This window comes from Ornithorhynchus anatinus, unplaced genomic scaffold, assembly GCF_004115215.2.
Source record: "Ornithorhynchus anatinus isolate Pmale09 unplaced genomic scaffold, mOrnAna1.pri.v4 scaffold_138_arrow_ctg1, whole genome shotgun sequence".
NCBI lineage: Eukaryota > Metazoa > Chordata > Mammalia > Monotremata > Ornithorhynchidae > Ornithorhynchus > Ornithorhynchus anatinus.
Genome location: NW_024396684.1, coordinates 1 through 19,720, shown reverse-complemented (window position 1 = coordinate 19,720; position 19,720 = coordinate 1). Strand labels below are relative to the sequence as shown.

The 19,720-nt window shown below is 61.1% G+C and overlaps 2 protein-coding genes across 3 annotated transcripts in view; one reads left to right on the top strand and one right to left on the bottom strand.

Moving 5' to 3' along the window:
- SYK (spleen associated tyrosine kinase) overlaps positions 1-10,918 on the top strand; it is a 29,221-nt gene extending 18,303 nt beyond the window's left edge. Inside the window, exons 9-14 of one of the 2 annotated variants that reach the window (XM_029056554.2) lie at positions 2,514-2,691; positions 3,654-3,881; positions 5,719-5,908; positions 7,094-7,234; positions 9,247-9,359; positions 10,814-10,918. In XM_029056554.2, coding sequence (XP_028912387.1) covers positions 2,514-2,691; positions 3,654-3,881; positions 5,719-5,908; positions 7,094-7,234; positions 9,247-9,359; positions 10,814-10,886 — 923 coding nt within the window. In that variant the 3' untranslated portion in view covers positions 10,887-10,918. The remainder of the gene's footprint in view (positions 1-2,513; positions 2,692-3,653; positions 3,882-5,718; positions 5,909-7,093; positions 7,235-9,246; positions 9,360-10,813) is intronic. The other variant, XM_029056555.1, reaches the window with a different exon arrangement.
- A 7,867-nt stretch (positions 10,919-18,785) lies between these two features.
- On the bottom strand, positions 18,786-19,671 carry LOC114808728 (methylglutaconyl-CoA hydratase, mitochondrial-like; the record flags this gene model as incomplete). Its single annotated transcript, XM_029056553.1, is given in 5 exon segments — positions 18,786-18,906; positions 19,048-19,095; positions 19,239-19,289; positions 19,485-19,639; positions 19,642-19,671. Coding segments are annotated over 5 exon segments (362 nt in total), but the record flags the coding sequence as incomplete, so codon positions are not given.
- Positions 19,672-19,720: the final 49 nt, after the last annotated feature.

The following is a 19,720-nucleotide window of genomic DNA, read 5'->3' as shown; positions in this document are numbered from 1 at the left end:
GAGAGTCAGAGATGGAGAGAGGGGAGAGACGGAGATGGAAAGGAGAGAGTCAGAGATGGAGAGAGGGGAGAGACAGAGATGGAGAGGGGAGAGACAGAGGGGGAGAAGGGAGAGACAGGAATGGACATGAGGGAGGCAGAGATAGAAAGGAGAGAGTCAGAGATGGAGAGAGGGGAGAGACGGAGATGGAGAGAGGGGAGAGACAGAGGGGGAGAGACAGAGATGGACAGGAGGGAGATAGAGATGGAGAGGGGAGAGACAGAAGGGGAGAAGGGAGAGACAGGAATGGACATGAGGGAGGCAGAGATAGAAAGGAGAGAGTCAGAGATGGAGAGAGGGGAGAGACGGAGATGGAAAGGAGAGAGTCAGAGATGGAGAGAGGGGAGAGACAGAGATGGAGAGGGGAGAGACAGAGGGGGAGAAGGGAGAGACAGGAATGGACATGAGGGAGGCAGAGATCGAAAGGAGAGAGTCAGAGATGGAGAGAGGGGAGAGACGGAGATGGAGAGAGGGGAGAGACAGAGGGGGAGAGACAGAGATGGACAGGAGGGAGATAGAGATGGAGAGGGGAGAGACAGAAGGGGAGAAGGGAGAGACAGGAATGGACATGAGAGGGGCAGAGATAGAAAGGAGAGAGTCAGAGATGGAGAGAGGGGAGAGACAGAGGTGGACAGGAGGGAGATAGAGACGGAGAGGGGAGAGACAGAGGGGGAGGGGGAGAGACAGAGGGGGAGGGGGAGAGACAGAGGTGGACAGGAGGGAGATAGAGACGGAGAGGGGAGAGACAGAGGGGGAGAAGGGAGAGACAGGAATGGACACGAGTCAGAGATAGAAAGGAGAGAGAGATGGAGAGAGGGGAGAGATGGAGAGAGGGGAGAGACAGAGGGGGAGAGACAGAGGTGGACAGGAGGGAGATAGAGACGGAGGGGGAGAGACAGAGGGGGAGAAGGGAGAGACAGGAATGGACATGAGGGAGGCAGAGATAGAAAGGAGAGAGTCAGAGATGGAGAGAGGGGAGAGACGGAGATGGAAAGGAGAGAGTCAGAGATGGAGAGAGGGGAGAGACAGAGATGGAGAGGGGAGAGACAGAGGGGGAGAAGGGAGAGACAGAAATGGACATGAGGGAGTCAGAGATCGAAAGCAGAGAGTCAGAGATGGAGAGAGGGGAGAGACAGAGATGGACAAGAGAGTCAGAGATGGAAAGGAGAGAGTCAGAGATGGACAGTCGAGAGATAGAGATGGACAGGAGGGAGTCAGAGATGGAGAGGGGAGAGACAGAGGGGGAGAAGGGGGAGACAAAAATGGACATTAGAGAATGAGAGATAGAAAGGAGAGAGTCAGAGATGGAGAGAGGGGAGAGACGGAGATGGACAAGAGAGTCAGAGATGGAAAGGAGAGAGTCGTCAGAGATGGATATGGGAGAATCAGAGATGGAGAGGGGAGAGACAGAGACGGGCACCGTCAGAGACAGAGAGGGGAAAGTCAGAGAGGGACGGCGAGAGACAGAGGTGGACAATAGAGAGATGGAGAGGGGAGAGACAGAGATGGACAGTAGAGTCAGAGATGGACAGGAGAGAGACAGAGATGGACAGGGGATGGTCAGAGATGGACAGGGGATGGTCAGAGATGGACAAGGGAGAGACAGAGATGGACAATAGAGTCAGAGATGGACGGGGACGGTCAGAGATGGACAGGGGAGAGTCAGAGATGGACAGGGGAGAGACAGAGATGGACAATAGAGTCAGAGATGGACAGGGGACGGTCAGAGATGGACAAGGGAGAGTCAGAGATGGACAGGGGAGAGACAGAGATGGACAATAGAGTCAGAAATGGACAGGGGACGGTCAGAGATGGACAAGGGAGAGTCAGAGATGGACAGGGAGAGACAGAGATGGACAATAGAGTCAGAGATGGACAGGGGACGGTCAGAGATGGACAGGGGAGAGTCAGAGATGGACAGGGAGAGACAGAGATGGACAATAGAGTCAGAGATGGACAGGGGACGGTCAGAGATGGACAAGGGAGAGACAGAGATGGACAGGGGCGGTCAGAGATGGACGGGGAGAGACAGAGATGGACAATAGAGTCAGAGATGGACAGGGGACGGTCAGAGATGGACAGGGGAGAGACAGAGATGGACAACAGAGTCAGAGATGGACAGGGGATGGTCAGAGATGGAGATGGGAGAGACAGAGATGGACAGGGGCGGTCAGAGATGGATGGGGAGAGACAGAGATGGACAATAGAGTCAGAGATGGACAGGGGAGAGACAGAGATGGACAATAGAGTCAGAGATGGACAGGGGCGGTCAGAGATGGACGGGGAGAGACAGAGATGGACAACAGAGTCAGAGATGGACAGGGGACGGTCAGAGATGGAGATGGGAGAGACAGAGATGGACAGGGGACGGTCAGAGATGGAGGGGGAGAGACAGAGATGGAGAAGGGACGGTGAGAGATGGAGGGGGGAGACGGTGAGAGAAGATGGGCGCGCGTGTGTCGGTGTGCGTGCAGAGGAGCTGCGGGAGGCCTTGCCGATGGACACGGCCGTGTACGAGAGCCCGTACGCGGACCCGGAGGAGATCCGCCCCGAGGCGGTGGAGCTGGACCGCAGCCTGCTCACCCTGGAGGAAGGAGAGCTCGGGGCCGGAAACTTCGGCACCGTCAAGAAGGGCTTCTACCGCATGAAGAAGTGAGCTGGACGCCCCCCCCCCCGCCCCGGTCTCCACCCCGGGCCACCCCCGTGGACCCCCCCAAAACCCTCTGGGACCCCCTAGACCCTCCACGGACCCCCCCCAGAACCCTGCGGGACCCCCCGTGGACCCCCACAAATCCTCTGGGACCCCCCCAAGACCCTCCATGGGCCCCCCCCAAACCCTCCAGACCCCCCCACGGACCCCCACAACCCCCCTGGGACTCCCCAGACCCTCCTCCTCCCCCCTCCTCCTACAAAGAGACCTCTAGTTCCCCCAGTCCCCCCATGGGCCCCCCCACAAATCCTCTGAGACCATCCAGTCCCCCCAAGAACCCCTCACAGACCCTCCAGGAACCCCCCCAAACCCTCCCTACTCCCCCCCAGACCCTCCTACGGGCTCCCACAAACCCCACGGACCCCCCAAAAGCAATCCAGGTCCCCCGTCCAATCCTCCAGACCCCCCACGGACCCCCACAAACCCTCTGGGACCCCCTCAGACCCTCCTACAGGCCCCCGCGAACCACATAGAAGACCTCCAGGTCCCCCAGGCCCTTTCATGGACCCCCCCCAAGCCCTCTCAGACCATCCAGTCCCCCAAGGGCCCCCCCACAAACCCTCCGGGACGTTCCAGACGCCCCCAAGGAGTCCCCCCAAAACCCTCCAGACCCTCGCAAACCACCAGGACCCCCCAAAAGACCTCCAGGTCCCCCCCAAGGACCCTCCGAGTCCGTCCAGTCCCCCCCCCGGACCCCTAAAAACCCTTCAGGACCCCCTCAAAACCCTCCAGACCCCCCCCAAGGACCCCCCCCCCGGGCCCCACCCCAAAAGGTCCAGGATGGCCCAGGCCGACACACGCGGGCCCGGACCCACACCGCCCCCGCGCCGGTCCTGAGCGTGTCGGGGAGCGTGGCGGCGCCTGAGCGGGCCCGTGTGTGTGGCGGGCGGTGGCGTCCACGCAGGGGGGACAAGGCGGTGGCGGTGAAGATCCTGAAGGACGGCGGCGGCGGCGGAGGCGGCGGCGTCGACGAGGCGGTGAAGGAGGAGCTGCTGCGGGAGGCGGACGTCATGCGGCGCCTGGACAACCCCTACATCGTCCGCATGATCGGCCTCTGCCGCGCCGAGGCCTGGATGCTCGTCATGGAGCTCGCCGACCTGGGACCCCTCAACAAGTACCTGCAGAAGAACCGGTGAGCCCCCCTCCCGACCCCCCCCCCCCGGCCAGTGCCGCACCCTGCGCGCGGCGCTGCGCGGCGCTGCCCGGCTGCCCGGGGCCGCCAGCTGGGGGCCGGGCGCTTGCCGAGGGCAGGAGGAGGAGGAGGAGGAGAGAAAAAAGGAGGGACAAGGAGGAGGAGGGAAGGAGGAGGAGGTGAGGAGGAGGAAGGGGGAGATGGAGAAGAGGAAGGGGAGGAGGAAGAGGGAAAAAAAGAGAGACAAGGAGGAGGAGGGAAGGAGGAGGAGGAGACGAAGAGAAGAAGAAGAGGAGGAAGGAAGGGAGGAGGAAGAGGTGAGGAGGAGGAAGGGGGAGAAGGAGAAGAGGAAGGGGAGGAGGAGGAAGAGGAAGAGGGAAAAAAGGAGGGACAAGGAGGAGGAGGGAAGGAGGAGGAGGAGGAGACGAAGAGAAGAAGAGGAGGAAGGAAGGGAGGAGGAAGAGGTGAGGAGGAGGAAGGGGGAGAAGGAGAAGACAATGGGGAGGAGGAGGAAGAGGGAAAAAAGGAGGGACAAGGAGGAGGGAAGGAGGAGAAGGAGAAGAAGAGGGGGAAGGGGAGGAGGAAGAGGCGAGGAGGAGGAAGGGGGAGAAGGAGAAGAGGAAGGGGAGGAGGAGGAAAAAAGGAGGGACAAGGAGGAGGAGGGAAGGAGGAGGAGGAGACGAAGAGGAGGAAGGAAGGGAGAAGAGGAGGAGGGAGGGAAGAGGAAGAGGTGAGGAGGAGGAAGGGGGGAAGGAGAAGAGGAAGGGGAGGAGGAAGAGAGAAAAAAGGAGGGACAAGGAGGAGGAGGAGGAGACGAAGAGAAGAAGAGGAGGAAGAGAAGAGGAGGAGGGAGGGAGGAGGAAGAGGTGAGGAGGAGGAAGGGGGATAAGGAGAAGAGGAAGGGGAGGAGGAGGAAGAGAGAAAAAAGGAGGGACAAGGAGGAGGAGGAGGAGACGAAGAGAAGAAGAGGAGGAAGAAAGGGAGGAGAAGAGGAGGAGGGAGGGAGGAGGAGGAAGGGGGATAAGGAGAAGAGGAAGGGGAGGAGGAGGAGGAAGAGAGAAAAAAGGAGGGACAAGGAGGAGGAGGAGGAGACGAAGAGAAGAAGAGGAGGAAGAAAGGGAGGAGAAGAGGGGGAGGGAGGAGGAAGAGGTGAGGAGGAGGAAGAGGGATAAGGAGAAGAGGAAGGGGAGGAGGAGGAAGAGGGGGAGGGTGACAAGGCAGAGGAAATGAGAACGGGAAGGCAAAGAGGAAGAAGAGGAGAAGAGGGAGGGGAAAAAAGGAGGAAGGAGAGGAGGAGGAGGAGAAAAGGGAGAGGAAGAAGAGGAGGAAGGAGAGGAGGAGGAGCAGGGGAGGAAGGGAGGAGACAAAGAGGACGAAGAGGGAGAGGAGGAGGAAAGGAGGAGGAGACAAAGAGGAGAGGAAGAAGAAGAGGAGGAAGGAGAGGAGGAGGAGCGGGGGAGGAAGGAGGAGAAGAGGGAGAGGAAGAAATGGAGAAGAAAGGAGAGGAGGAGGAAGGGGGAGAACAAGAGGAGTCAGCGGGGAGGGGTGACAAGGCAGAGGAAATGAGGAGATAAGGAGGGAAAGGAGGAGAACGGGAAGGTGAGGAGGAAGAAGAGGGGAGGAAGGGGGAAAGGAGGAGACAAGGAGGAGAAGGAGGAAGAGGAGGAGCATGGGGAGGAGGAGAAGGAAGAGGAGGAAGAGGAGAGGGGAAAGGAGGAGGAGAGGAAGAGGACGGGGAGGAGGAGGGGAAGAGAAGAGTGGGGGGGGTCTGACTCAGTTTCCCCCTCCCCGCCCTTCCTCCTCCCCTCCCCACCCCTCCCCCCGCCGCCTTCCGCAGTCACGTGCAGGCCCGGAACCTGACGGAGCTGGTGCATCAGGTGTGCATGGGCATGCGCTACCTGGAGGAGAACAGCTTCGTGCACCGTGACCTGGCCGCGCGAAACGTCCTGCTCGTCACGCAGCACTACGCCAAGATCAGCGACTTCGGCCTCTCCAAAGCCCTCAACGCCGACCAGAACTACTACAGGGTCAGACACCCCCCCCCCCCCCCCGCCGCCCCCCACCCCACCCCGGCGCTGGGGGAGACGCCTCCTCCCGGCTCCGCCCCCTTCTGGAGGCGGACCGCCCTGCCGGGCGTCTACCGTGTGCGGAGCGCTGAGCATCTGCTCTGGGCGGAGCGCCGCGCTGGGCGTCTGCTGTGCGCAGTGCACTGTGCTGGGCGTCTGCCGTGGGCGGAGCGCTGTGCTGGACACCTACCGTGGGCAGAGCGCTGTGCCGAGCGCTGGGGGAGACGCAGGATGGTGAGGTCGGACAGGGTCCCCGCCCCCACGCGGGGGAGGGAGAGCAGGGATGGAGGGGGAAACCGAGGCAGGGACCAGGTTCGGGCTTGTCACGTACAGCGCTGAGCGCCGGGGTGGAGCGGGGGGACGGAACAAGGGGGGGGAAACTGAGGCCCGAGGGGACGGGGCGTGTCGGGGGGGGTGGCGATGACGTAGAGGCTCGAGGCCACGGATTCCCCCCGGGTGCAATGACGTGACGCCTCGGGCGAAATGACGTCATCGCTGCGGACGTGATGGTGCGAACGCTCCCGGAAGGGGGGGGGGACCATGACGTAAGCGCTCCGGGAGGAGGCGCCATGACGTAACGCTTCGGGCGAAATGACGGCATCGCTGTGGCCGTGATGGTGCAGACGCTCCCGGAAGGGGGGGGACCATGACATAAGCGCTCCGGGAGGAGGCGCCATGACGTAACGCATCGGGCGAAATGACGTCATCGCTGCGGACGTGACGGTGCGAGCTGCTCCCGGAAGGGGGCGCCAGGACGTAACGCTTCGGGCGAAATGACGTCATCGCTGCGGACGCGACGGTGCGGACGCTCCCGCCAGGGGGCGCCATAACGTGACGCTTCGGGCGAAATGACGTCATCGCTGCGGACGCGACGGTGCGGACGCTCCCGGCAGGGGGCGCCATAACGTGACGCTTCGGGCGAAATGACGTCATCGCTGCGGACGCTCCCGGCAGGGGGCGCCAGGACGTAACGCGGCGGGCGAAATGACGTGTTCACTGTGGACGCGATGACGGAACACTCCCGCGGGGGGGAGGGGAGGCGCTAGGACGTTTAGCAGGGCGGAGCGTTATGACGTCAGCGCTGCGGGGGCAGTGACGTCACGGCCCCGGCTGAGGCGCGCTCTTTCTCCCCCCCCATCCGCGCAGGCGCAGACGCACGGGAAGTGGCCGGTGAAGTGGTACGCCCCCGAGTGCATCAACTACTACAAGTTCTCCAGCAAGAGCGACGTGTGGAGCTTCGGGGTGCTCATGTGGGAGGCCTTCTCCTACGGACAGAAGCCCTACAAGGTGCGCGCGCAGCCCCGCGGGGGACCGGGTCACGTGGCGGGGGACCGGGTCACGTGGGAGGCCCCCTCGGACGCACGGGACGCTCTGTGACGTCGTCGGGGAGGGCGGGGCTTCGGGGCGGGTCACGTGGGAGGCCTGTTCGGACGGACAGGCGCCCCAGTGACGTCATCGCGGGGGGCGGAGCCTTGGGGTGGGTCACGTGGGAGGTCTGCTCGGACGGACAGGCGCCCTATGACGTCACCCCAGGGGCGGGGCCAGAGCAGGGGGCTTCGGGTGGTCACGTGGGAGGCCTTTGACGGACAGGCGTCCCGGGACGTAGATCGGGGGCGGGGCCAGAACGGGTGGGCAGGGAGGGGGGCGGGGCTTCGGGGGTGGGTCACGTGGGCGGCCTGCTCTGAAAGGCAGGCGTCCCTTGACGTAATCACGGGGGGGCGGAGCCAGAGCAGGGGGCGGAGCTTCGGGGTTGGTCACGTGGGAGGCCTGCTCCGCCGGACAGCTGCCCCTGTGACGCGATCGCACGGGGGCGGAGCCAGAGCAGGGGGTGGAGCTTCAGGGTTGGTCACGTGGGAGGTCTGTGCTGCCTGACCGGTGCCCTGTGACGTCACCCCTCAGGGGCGGGGCCAGCCAGCGCAGGGGCGGGGCTTCGGGGTTGGTCACGTGGGGGGATCTGCTCGGATAGGCAGGCTCTCTGTGACGTAATCGCAGGGGCGGGGCCAGGGTGAAGGGGCGGAGCTTCGGGGTCGGTCACGTGGCTGCAGGGGGGGCGGGGTGTCTGTGTACCTGCACCCCCATCATTCCATTCATTCATTCAATCATTCATTCATTCAAGCGTATTTTGGGGGGGCGCTTCCCATTCATCCATCCAATCGTATTTATTGGGCGCTTCCCATTCATTCATTCATTCATCCAATCGTATTTATTGGGTGCTTCCCATTCATTCATTCATCCATCCATCCAATCGTATTTATTCGGCGCTTCCCATTCATCCATCCAGTCGTATTGGGCTCTTGCCATTCATTCATCCAGTCTTATCTATTGGCCGCCTCCCATTCATCCATTCAATCGTATTTATTGGGCACTTCTCATTCATTCACTCATTCATTCACCCAATCGTATTTATTGGGCACTTCCCATTCATCCATCCAGTCATATTGGGCGCTTCCCATTCATTCATCCAATCGTATCTATTGGCCGCTTCCCGTTCATCCATTCAATCGTATTTATTGGGCACTTCTCATTCATTCACTCATTAATTCATTCATTCATTCAATCGTATTTATTGGGCACTTCCCATTCATCCATCCAATCATATTGGGCACTTCCCATTCATTCATCCAGTCGTATTTATTGGCCGCTTCCCCTTCATCCATACAATCGTATCTGTTGGGTGTTACCATTCATTCACATTTATTGGGCGCTTACCATTCCTCCATAAAAACCTACCCATTCATCCATTCAGTCGTATTTATTGGATGTTTCCCGTTCACTCAATCCTATTTATCGGGCGCTTCCCATTCAGTTATTCATTCAATTGTATTTATTGGGTGCTTCCCATTCATTCAATCATATTTATTGGGTGCTTCCCATTCATTCAATTAATCGTATTTATTGGGCACTTCCCATTCATTCAGTCGTATGTATTGAGTGCTTCCCATTCATCCATTCGATCGTGTTGGACGCTTCCCATTCATTCATTCATTCATTCATTCATTCATTCATTCATTCATTCATTCATTCATTCATTCATTCATTCGGCTTTATTGAGCACTGACTGTGTGCAGAGCTCGGGAAGGCCCATTCGGCAGCAACGGGAGAGAGTCCAGCACAACAACCCTGCCCCCAACGAGCTCACTTTCCACGCGCGCGTCCCGGGTTTCCCTGTGTATCACGTCGTGTGTGTGCGCGTGTCCCCGTGTCGTGTCACCTCGCCCGTGTGTGCCCCGTGCGTGTTGTGTCTGTGTGTGAGAGAGACCCACGTGTGTGCGAGCGAGACGTTGCGTCCCGTGCCCCAGGGCATGAAGGGCAGCGAGGTGTCGGCGATGCTGGAGAAGGGGGAGCGGATGCAGAGCCCGGAGGGCTGCCCGGTGGAGGTGTACGACCTCATGAAAATCTGCTGGACCTACAAGTGAGTCGCTCGCCCCGCCCCCATCCGTCCCCCATTTCCGGTCCTTCCCCGCCCCCATCCTTCTGCCCATTCTCACCACTTCCGGACCCGCCCCCCCCCTTCCCACTTCCGGGCCCTCCCCTCCCGCATCCTTCCGCCTTTCCCCCCCACCTTCCCACTTCCGGTCCCTCCCCACCCCCCATCCTCCCAACTTTCCCCCACTTGGGGTCCCTCCGCCCATCCTTCCCACTTCCGGTCCCTCCCCGCCTCATCCTTCCACCTTTCACCCCCACCTCCGGTCCCTTGCCCCCCCACATTCCCACTTCCGGTCCCTCCCTGCCCCCATCCTTCCACCTTTCCCCCACTTCCGGTCCCTCCCCACCCCCCATCCTCCCAACTTTCCCCCACTTGGGGTCCCTCCGCCCATCCTTCCCACTTCCGGTCCCTCCCCGCCTCATCCTTCCACCTTTCACCCCCCACCTCCGGTCCCTTGCCCCCCCACATTCCCACTTCCGGTCCCTCCCTGCCCCCATCCTTCCACCTTTCCCCCACTTCCGGTCCCTCCCCACCCCCCATCCTCCCAACTTTCCCCCCACTTGGGGTCCCTCCGCCCATCCTTCCCACTTCCGGTCCCTCCCCGCCTCATCCTTCCACCTTTCACCCCCCCACCTCCGGTCCCTTGCCCCCCCACATTCCCACTTCCGGTCCCTCCCTGCCCCCATCCTTCCACCTTTCCCCCACTTCCGGTCCCTCCCCACCCCCCATCCTCCCAACTTTCCCCCACTTGGGGTCCCTCCCCCCATCCTTCCCACTTCCGGTCCCTCCCCGCCCCATCCATCTCCCTTTCACCCCCCCACTTCCGGTCCCTTCCCCCCCAAATTCCCGCTTCCGGTCCCTCCCCACCTCATCCATCCACCTTTCACCCCCCACTTCCGGTCCCTTCCCCCCCCACATTCCCACTTCCGGTCCCTCCCTGCCCCCATCCTTCCACCTTTCCCCCACTTCCGGTCCCTCCCCACCCCCCATCCTCCCAACTTTCCCCCACTTGGGGTCCCTCCCCCCATCCTTCCCACTTCCGGTCCCTCCCCGCTCCATCCATCCATCTTCCCCCCCCCCCCCCTTCCGGTCCCTTCCCCCCCACATTCCCACTTCCGGTCGCTCCCCGCCCCCATCCTTCCGCCTTTCCCCCCCTTCTTCCGATCCCCGGCCGGTGATTCTCCGTGTGCGTGTACGCGTGCGATCACACGCATGGGCCCGCGCACGCGTGCCTACGTGCCGGGGAGGGGAGCGTGTCCGCCGCGTGCAGAAGCGGCGCCGCCTAGTGGCAGGCGCCGGGACTCGGCAGGTCCCGGGTTCCAATCGCGCCCGCCAGTCGGCTTCCCCGGGGGCCTCGGTCGCCTCCTCCGCCCGCCGGGGACCGGGAGGGAGCCGCGCCGGGTCCCCGGCGATGACGAGGGCGCCGCGTACGTTGGCAGGGTGGAGGAGCGTCCGGATTTCGCGGCGGTCGAGCTGCGGCTGCGGAATTACTACTACGACATCTCCAACTAGACGCCACCGCCGGGTTCCCCCCACGCCCTCGGACCCCCAACCCCCCCCGTTCCCCGCCCCGCGACGACTTACTGAGCGCCGCCTCGGGGCCGAGCACTGTGCCGAGCGCCGCGGAGGGCACGGCGGAGCCGCTCCGCGCCAAGCGCCGGGGAGGACGCCCGAGAGGAGACGCGGGATCCCCGCCCTTCGGGGGAACTGACGGCCTACCGGGGGCGGAGCGCTGTGCTGAACGCCGAGGCGAGCTCGCCGGAGTCAGGAGACGCCGTCCCGGCCCTCGGGGAGCCGAGGGCCCGCTGGGCATCTGCCGTGTGCTGGGCGCCGGGCCGGGCGCCGCCCCCGGGCAGCCCTCCCTGCCGGGGGGACGGCGGGGACCCCGGGTTCCGATCCCGGGGCTGCCTCCGTTTCCCCGACTGTACGGTGAAGCGGGCGTGGACACGTCGGGGGCGACGTGGAGATTGTGATTTCTAATAAAACGAAAGAAAAAGAGGAAAGCGTCTCCCAGATAGCCCCCAAAAACCAGCCACGAGGGGCTTCTTTCACCGCCCCAACTCCACAATCGATCGATGGGTGGTATTTCCGGAGAGGACGACACACTCCAACGAGACGATGAGAGACGGAGAGGGAGAGACAAAAGGAGGGGAGAGACAGAGGGCGGTTATTAGCTTGCCTCCGCCCCAGCGCTTAGTACAGTGCCTGCCACCTGGTCAGCGCCTGACGGGTACCACAGCGATCGCTGTGAGAGACGGAGACGGCGGGAGGGAGACAGGCGGAGGAGAGACATGGAAGAGACAGAGAGACGGAGACAGGAGCCGAGGGAGAGAGATAAAGGAAGGGAGAGACAGAGACAGAGAGAGACGGGAGCAGCGGGAGAGAGATAAAGGAGGGGGAGAGACAGGAGCAGTGGGAGAGAGGCAAAGGAAGGGAGAGACAGAGACGGGGAGAGATAAAGGAAGGGGAGACAGAGACAGGAGAGAGACAGAGAGCGGGAGAGAGATAAAGGGGGAGACGGAGACAGAGACAGGAGTAGCAGGAAAGAGATAAAGGAAGGGGGAGAGACAGGGATGGGGAGAGACAGAGAGCGTGGGAGTGAGATAAACGAAGGGAGAGACAGAGAGAGATAAAGGAAGGGGGAGAGACAGAGACGGGGAGAGACAGAGAAAGCAGGAGAGAGATAAAGGAAGAGGGAGAGACAGAGAGATAAAGGAAGGGGGAGAGACAGAGATAAAGGAAGCGGGAGAGACAGAGATAAAGGAAGCGGGAGAGACAGAGACGGATAGAGACAGAGAGAGTGGGAGTGAGATAAAGGAAGGGGGAGAGACAGAGAGATAAAGGAAGGGGGAGACAGAGACAGGAGCAGCGGGAGAGAGATAAAGGAAGGGGGAGAGACAGGAGAGAGATAAAGGAAGGGGAGACAGAGACAGGAGAGAGACAGAGAGCGCGAGAGAGATAAAGGAAGGGGCAGACAGAGACAGAGAGAGACAGGAGTAGCAGGAAAGAGATAAAGGAAGGGGGAGAGACAGGAGCAGCGGGAGAGAGATAAAGGAAGGGGGAGAGACAGAGAGAGATAAAGGAAGGGGGAGAGACAGAGAAAGCAGGAGAGAGATGAAGGAAGGGGGAGAGACAGGACAGAGATCAAGGAAGGGGGAGAGACAGAGACAGGAGCAGCGGGAGAGAGATAAAGGAAGGGGGAGAGAGAGAGAAACCAGGAGAGAGATCGAGGAAGGGGGAGAGACAGAGATAAAGGAAGGGGGAGACAGAGACAGATAAAGGAAGGGGAGACAGAGAGACAGGAGCAGCGGGAGAGACAAAAGGAGGAGGGGAGACGGAGAGAGGGAGAGAGATAAAGGAAGGGGGAGAGACACAGAGAGCTGGAGAGACACAGAAAGGGGAGGAAAGAGAGAGACGTGAGAGACAGCCCGAGAGATAAAGAAGGGAGGGTCTCTGGCGGGGGGGGGGGGAGAGATATGATGTCTCTCCAGTTTGGGCCTGTCTCCATGGGGAGGGTCTCTCCCGAGGGAGGGTGTCTCTGGGGCTGCGGGGGGTGAGGTCTCTGAGGACTGGAGGGTCTCTGCAAGGGGGGAGAGACAGGCGGGCAGAGATCTCGAGAGATGGAGACGCAGAGAGACACAGAGACGGGAGAGACAATAAGCGCAGAGACGCGGAGGCGGAGGGACGGAAGATGGAGAGAGACAGACAGGGGGAGAGACAGAGAGATGCATTCATTCATTAGGATTGATTGAGCGCTTATCATTCGGTCAATAGTATTTATTGAGCGCTTACTATGTGCAGAGCACTGTGCTAAGCGCTTGGAATGGGCAGAGACAGAGATGGGCAGAGACAGAGATGGGGAGAGACAGAAAGGCAGAGGGAAGCAGAGAGATTCATTCATTCATTCGGATTGATTGAGCGCTTACTACGTGCAGAGCACTGGACTAAGCGCGTGGAATGGGCAGAGACGGAGATGGGCGGAGACAGAGATGGGGAGAGACAGAGATGGGAGGAGAGATAGAGATGGGGTGAGATAGAGAAGGGGAGAGACAAAGGTGGGGAGAGAGGGAAAGGCAGAGAGAAGCACAGAGATTCATTCATTCATTCGTTTGCATTTATTGAGCGCTTACCATGTGCAGAGCACTGTGCTAAGCGCTTGGAATGGACAGAGACAGAGATGGGCAGAGACAGATGGGGAGAGACAGAGATGGGCAGAGACAGAAAGGCAGAGGGAAGCAGAGAGATTCATTCATTCATTCGTATTGATTGAGCGCTTACTTTGTGCAGAGCACTGGACTAAGCGCTCGGAATGGGCAGAGACGGGGATGGGCAGAGAGAGATGGACAGAGACATAGATGGGGAGGGACAGAGATGGGGAGAGACAGGGAGGCAGAGAGAAGCAGAGAGATTCATTCATTCATTCCTATTTATTGAGCGCTTATTATGTGCAGATCACTGAGCTAAGCGCTTGAATGGGGCTGAGACAGAGATGGTCAGAGACAGAGATGGGCAGAGACAGAAAGGCAGAGAGATGGGCAGAGACAGAGATGGGGAGAGACAGAGAGACAGAGAGAAGCAGAGAGATTCATTCATTCATTTGTATTGATTGAGCGCTTACTTTGTGCAGAGCACTGTGCTAAGCGCTTGGAATGGGCAGAGACAGAGATGGGCCAGAGATAGAGGTGGGCAGAGCCAGAGAGCCAGAGAAAAGCAGAGAGATTCATTCATTCATGTGCATTTCATTGAAGGCTTATTATGTGCAGAGCACTGTACTAAGCGCTTGGAATGGGCTGAGACAGAGATGGGCAGAGACAGAGATGGGGAGAAACAGAAAGGCAGAGAGAAGCAGAGAGATTCATTCATTCATTTGTATTGATTGAGCGCTTACTTTGTGCAGAGCACTGTGCTAAGCGCTTTGGAAATGGGCAGAGACAGAGATGGCAGAGACAGAAAGCAAGAGAAGCAGAGATTCATTCATTCATTTGTATTTTTTGAGCGCTTATTATGTGCAGAGCACTGTACTAAGCGCTTGGAATGGGCTGAGACAGAGATGGGCAGAGACAGAGATGGGGAGACACAGAAAGGCAGAGAAAAGCAGAGATTCATTCATTCATTTGCATTTATTGAGCGCTTATGTGCAGAGCACTGTACTAGGCGCTTGGAATGGGCAGAGACAGAGATGGGGAGAGACAGAAAAAGCAGGGAGAAGGCAGAAGAGATTCCATTCATTCATTTGTATTGATTGAGCTGCTTACTTTGTGCAGAGCACTGTGCTAAGCGCTTGGAATGGCAGAGACAGAGACGGGCAGAGACAGGGAGACAGAGAGCGCCGGAGAGAACCGGGGAGAGACACAGAGACCGCGGGGGGCGGGGGCCACGACGCATCAACCTGTTTCCATGGCAACTCAGCGCGCGTGTCCGCGCGTCGGCGTCTCTGCGCAGGCGCCGGTCCGCGCGCGCCTGCATCTGGGCGCTGGTCCGTGGGATAAATCTGGGCGCGTGCGGGCAGCCGGGCGTTGGTATTTGCGCGCATGCGCACGAACCGTCGTCGGCGACGGTGCGCACGCGCGCAGACCGTCGTCATCTGGGCGCATGCGCGCGTGCGCGCCTCGGCGTCTTTGCGCATGCGCGCCTGTCCGTCCCTCGGTCTCTGTGCGCATGCGCATGTATTGGGGGTTTGGACCATCAATTCCCGCCATCGCCACCAGGTGGTGCAACCACTAGCCCTCAGGGGACGCTCAATTAGCAGAGCGGCCTAATGATGATAATAATGATAATAATAATGATAATGCAATGAGAGTAGCATGAATTCACTCAATCGTAGTGATTAGGCGCTTCCTGTGTGCAGAACACTGGACTAGGCGCTTGAGGGAAAGGATAAGCCGCAGGAACATTCCCAATTAATAATCGCAATGCTCTGCACACAGTAAGCGCTCAATAAATAGGATTGAATGAATGAATAGTAATGATGAGAGTACTTGGGAAGCGCTTACTATGGGCCAAGCACTGTTCTAAGCGTTGGGCTGGAGACCATTCAATCGGGTGGGACCCTGTCCCCCTTGGGGCTCCCAGGCTTCATCCCCATTTGACAGAGGAGGAAACTGAGGCCCAGGAGAAGTGAGGCGACTTGCCCGAGGTCGCACAGCAGACAGAAGGGGGGGGTAGGATTCGAACCCAGGTCCAAAGCCCCCCTTTTCCTCAGCTGCCCCTCCGGCGGTGCCTCGACGGGCTCCTTTTAGGAATGATAAGGTTGGTCTTTGTCGAGCGCTTACGAGGTGCCAAGCACTGTGCTAAGCGCTGGGGGAGAGACAGGGTCATCAGGTGGTTCCCCCGTGGGGCTCCCGGTCTCCATCCCCATTTTGACAGAGGAGGAAACTGAGGCCCAGAGAAGGGAAGTGACAGTCACCCAGCTGCCAAGCGGTGGAGGCGGGATTCGAACCCAGGACCTGGGACTCCCAACCCCGGGCTCTTGCCACTGAGCCCCGCTGCCTTTTTCCTTCCCCTCTCCCCACCCCACTGTACTTCACGTCTCTGTGCCTCAGTTGCCTCATCTGTCAAATGGGAATGAAGACCCTGAGCCCCACGCGGGACCCCCTGATCACCTGGTGTCCTCCCCAGCGCTTAGCACAGCGCTCGGCCCATAGTGAGCGCTTCCCGACGGCCATCGTGATCATTCTTAGTTGTGTAGAGATCGATGAATTCCACATTGAAGCAGCGTGGCTCAGTGGCAAGAGCCCGGGCTTGGGAGTCGGAGGTCATGGGTTCGAATCCCGGCTCGGCCCCTTGCCAGCTGTGTGACTGGGGGCCAGTCACTCCACTTCTCTGGGCCTCAGTTCCCTCATCTGTCAAATGGGATGGAGACCGGGAGCCCCACGGGGGACCACCTGATTCCCCCGGGGTCTCCCCAGCGCTTAGAACAGTGCTGGGCACATAGGAAGCGCTTAACAGATACCAACATATTGAAGCCCCTTTACTCCTTTTGATGAGTAGCTAGCTCTAATTATTTATTTCTCTCGATGCCTGTTTACTTGTTTTCAGGGGTAGGTACCCGTGAGCCCGTCACTGGGCAGGGCTGGTCTCTCCCTGTTGCCGAATTGTCCATTCCCAGCGCTTAGTACAGTGCTTTGCACATAGTCAGCGCTCAATAAATACTACTGAATGAATGAATGATTCTATTTCTATTGCTCCTTGTTTGCTTGGGTTCATCTGTAGGTATCTGTGATTCTATTTATTGATTTTGCTACCCGTTACTTGGGTTCAGGTGTGGATACTTGTAATTCTCTTTTTATCGCTGCCCGTTTCCGGGAGTTCACGGGTAGATATCGACAATTCTATTTATTGGACGAATGTCATCATCATTTTGCACAATGTTTTCATTATTCAATAGCCCTGAGCGCATACTATGCGCAGAGCACTGGACTAAACGCGGGGAGATTCCCAGCCCCTCCTCGGAAGGGGAGCTCATTGGCTCGCTTCCACCGCAGCGTTTAGCACAGTGCCTGGCACGTCCTGATCACTTGACCACCCTGATGATCGTTATTATTATTAACAATAATAAAAAGTTATTATTATTAATGATAATCTAATAAGGGGATGGAAAGTGGGAGCCCCACGAGGGCGGATGGTCCTGCATCTCCCCAGCGTTTAGCACGCTGCTTGCCACACAAGGAGCGCTCAGCACACACCACGCCCTTTATTAATCGTCATTTATATTAAGAGTTCCTATTGCACTCTCCCCCAGCGCAAGGGGTGTCGGGAGCTGGAGGACTTGGCCCGACGCGGTGACGTCACGGACGCGTCCGTAAGGACCACGCGGCCGACGCAAGGGGGGGGGGGGGGCCGGGCCGACTTGAGGCGCGCGGGACGAGCTGAACCCTGATTGGTGGATGGGACAGAGCCGGAGCCAATCAGAGGGCGGTGGGCGGAGCCGGGTGGGAGGTGCCCACGGGGGGGGCTGAACCGTGATTGGTTGGCGGGGGAATAGTAGGATGGGATCAATCAGAGGTGAGTGGGCGGGGCTAGTCCAAGACCAGAACCAATCAGAGTTGAGTGGACGGGGCTAAGGTAGGGAGAAATGGGCGGGACTGAACTGTGATTGATGGAAGGGAGCAAACCAAAGCCGGGACCAATCGGAGGCGAGTGGGCGGGGCCAAATTTGAGCGGGGACCAATCGGAGGCGAGTAGGCGGGGCTAGGATGAGAAGGGGGGACCAATCAGAGGCGAGTGGTCAGAGCCAAGATCGGAAAATGTGGGCGGGACTAAGAGGATGCCGGGACCAATCAGAGGCGAGTGGACGGGACGGAACCGTGATTGATGGGTGGGTTGAATCAGGGGTGAGTGGGCGGGGCCGAAATGGGAGCGATAGGTGGGCGGGGTGACAAGGCCATGGCCAATCCGAGGCGAGTGGGCGGGGCTACCCTGATTGATAGCTGGGGTCAGTCAGAGGCGCGTGGAAAGGGGCCAAGACGAAGCCAATCAGGGGCAGGTGGGCGGGGCTTACCTGTGATTGGCAGACGGGATCTCAACCTAGGCCAGAGGGGAGTGGGCGGGCCTAAAGAGGCCATGACCAATCAGAGACGAGTGGGCGGGGCTGACCTGGGATTGATGGATGGGGTCAACCGGGGGGGGTGGGGCCAATCGGGCAGGTGATTGACAGGTGGGCCTCAACCTAGGCCAATCAGAGGGGAGTGGGCGGGGCGACACCCCAATGGGGGCGGGGCTCGAGAAGAAGGCCATCATTGGTGGTTGGGGCTTCCGGTGGGCGGGGCTTGCCCCCCCCCCCCCGGGCCTCAGTTTCCCACCCCAGCTCCGGGGTCGACGAGCGCCCCTCCCCCACCGGCCCGGTGACCCCCGACCCTGCACGCGACCGATCGGCCCCCCCCGCCCCGGGGCGGCCCCGGTGGGCGACGTCCGGTTCCGGGCCACAGCTCCAACGTCCCGCTCGCACCCAGGACCGGGCCCGGCCCGACCCCGCGGCCCCAGAGTCACGCTCGGCTCCGGACCCGACGGCTCCCAAATCGTGCTCGGCTCCGCAACGACGCCCGGCTCCAGGACCGGGCCCGGCTCGGCCCGACGGCTCCCAAACCGCGCTCGGCCCCGAATTCACTTTCGGCTGCAAAGTCACACTCGGTGCCAACCCGCACGGCTCCGCGGGGACGCTCGGCCCCGGACCCGTCGGCTCCAAAATCACGTCCGGCTCCGGACCGACGCTCGGCTCCGGACCCGTCGGCTCCCGAGTCGCCTCTGGCTCCAAAATGACGCCGGGCCCGGATCTGCCGGCTCCGGAACCGGGCCCGGCTCGGCCCCACGGCTCCAAACACGCTCGGCTCCGGACCCGACGGCTCCAGAATCGAGCTCGGCTCCGGGAGGGGGTCCCGGGTCCGGGCCGTGGGGGGGGGGGGGGTCCGGGGCGGACGGGGCGGACGGGGAGGGCGGGGGTCCCGGGCTCCCGCAGCTACTCGCCTTTGTAGCGCGGCGTGCGCTTCTCGCGGAAGGCCTGGAGCCCCTCCAGTCGGTCCTTGGTGGGGACGGTCTGCGGGGGGCAACGGCGACCGTCGCGGCATCCGCGCGGACGGCGCGGGGCGGGCGGGTGCGGCTCCCGGGCTCCGTCCCCTTCGGCGGAGGGGGGGGAACTGAGGCCCGGGCCTCCCCTCGCGCCCGCACCCGGACCCACCTGAGCGTAGCAGGCCTCTTCTATGGCCAGTCCGGTCGCCAGGTCGACCTGTGGGGGGGTGGGGGGGGTCCCGGGGATCGCTCAGGGGCGGCAGGGCCGGACGTGACCCCCCCGCCCCCGGCCTCCCCTCGGCACCACGATGACCCGCGGCGACCTCCCGCCCCCGGCCGACCGCCCCGGCGCCCCCTGACCTCCATCCCTTGGTCGATGGCCAGCTTAGCCGCCCTCACGGCCACCGGACCCTGTGGGCGACGGGGCAGCCCCGAAGAGGGGTGTGGTGGGTCACGGGGGGGGGGGGACCGGCGGGGTCAGGGGGCGAGGGGCGGGGGGGGTCAGGGGGCGAGGGGCGGGGTCACGGGACGACGGACAGGCCCGCGGGGGGGGGCGGGCCCGGGGTCCGGAGGGGTCGGGGGTCGGGGGCCGGGAGCGAGGAGGACCTGCGGGAGGAAGTCGCGGGCGAGGCGTAGGGCGCGCAGGAAGGCGGCGTCTCCGCGCGGGTTCTGCGGGGGGCTGTGTGGTGACCAGGCCGGCGGCCGCGCCTCGTCGCCGTCCAGCAGGCGGCCGGAGAAGATGAGCTCCTTGGCAGCGCCGGGCCCACCGTCCGCGGCAGGCGCTGCGTCCCTCCTGCGGGACCCCGCGCTCGCGCTCCTCCGCCCCGCGCCCTCTCTCTCTC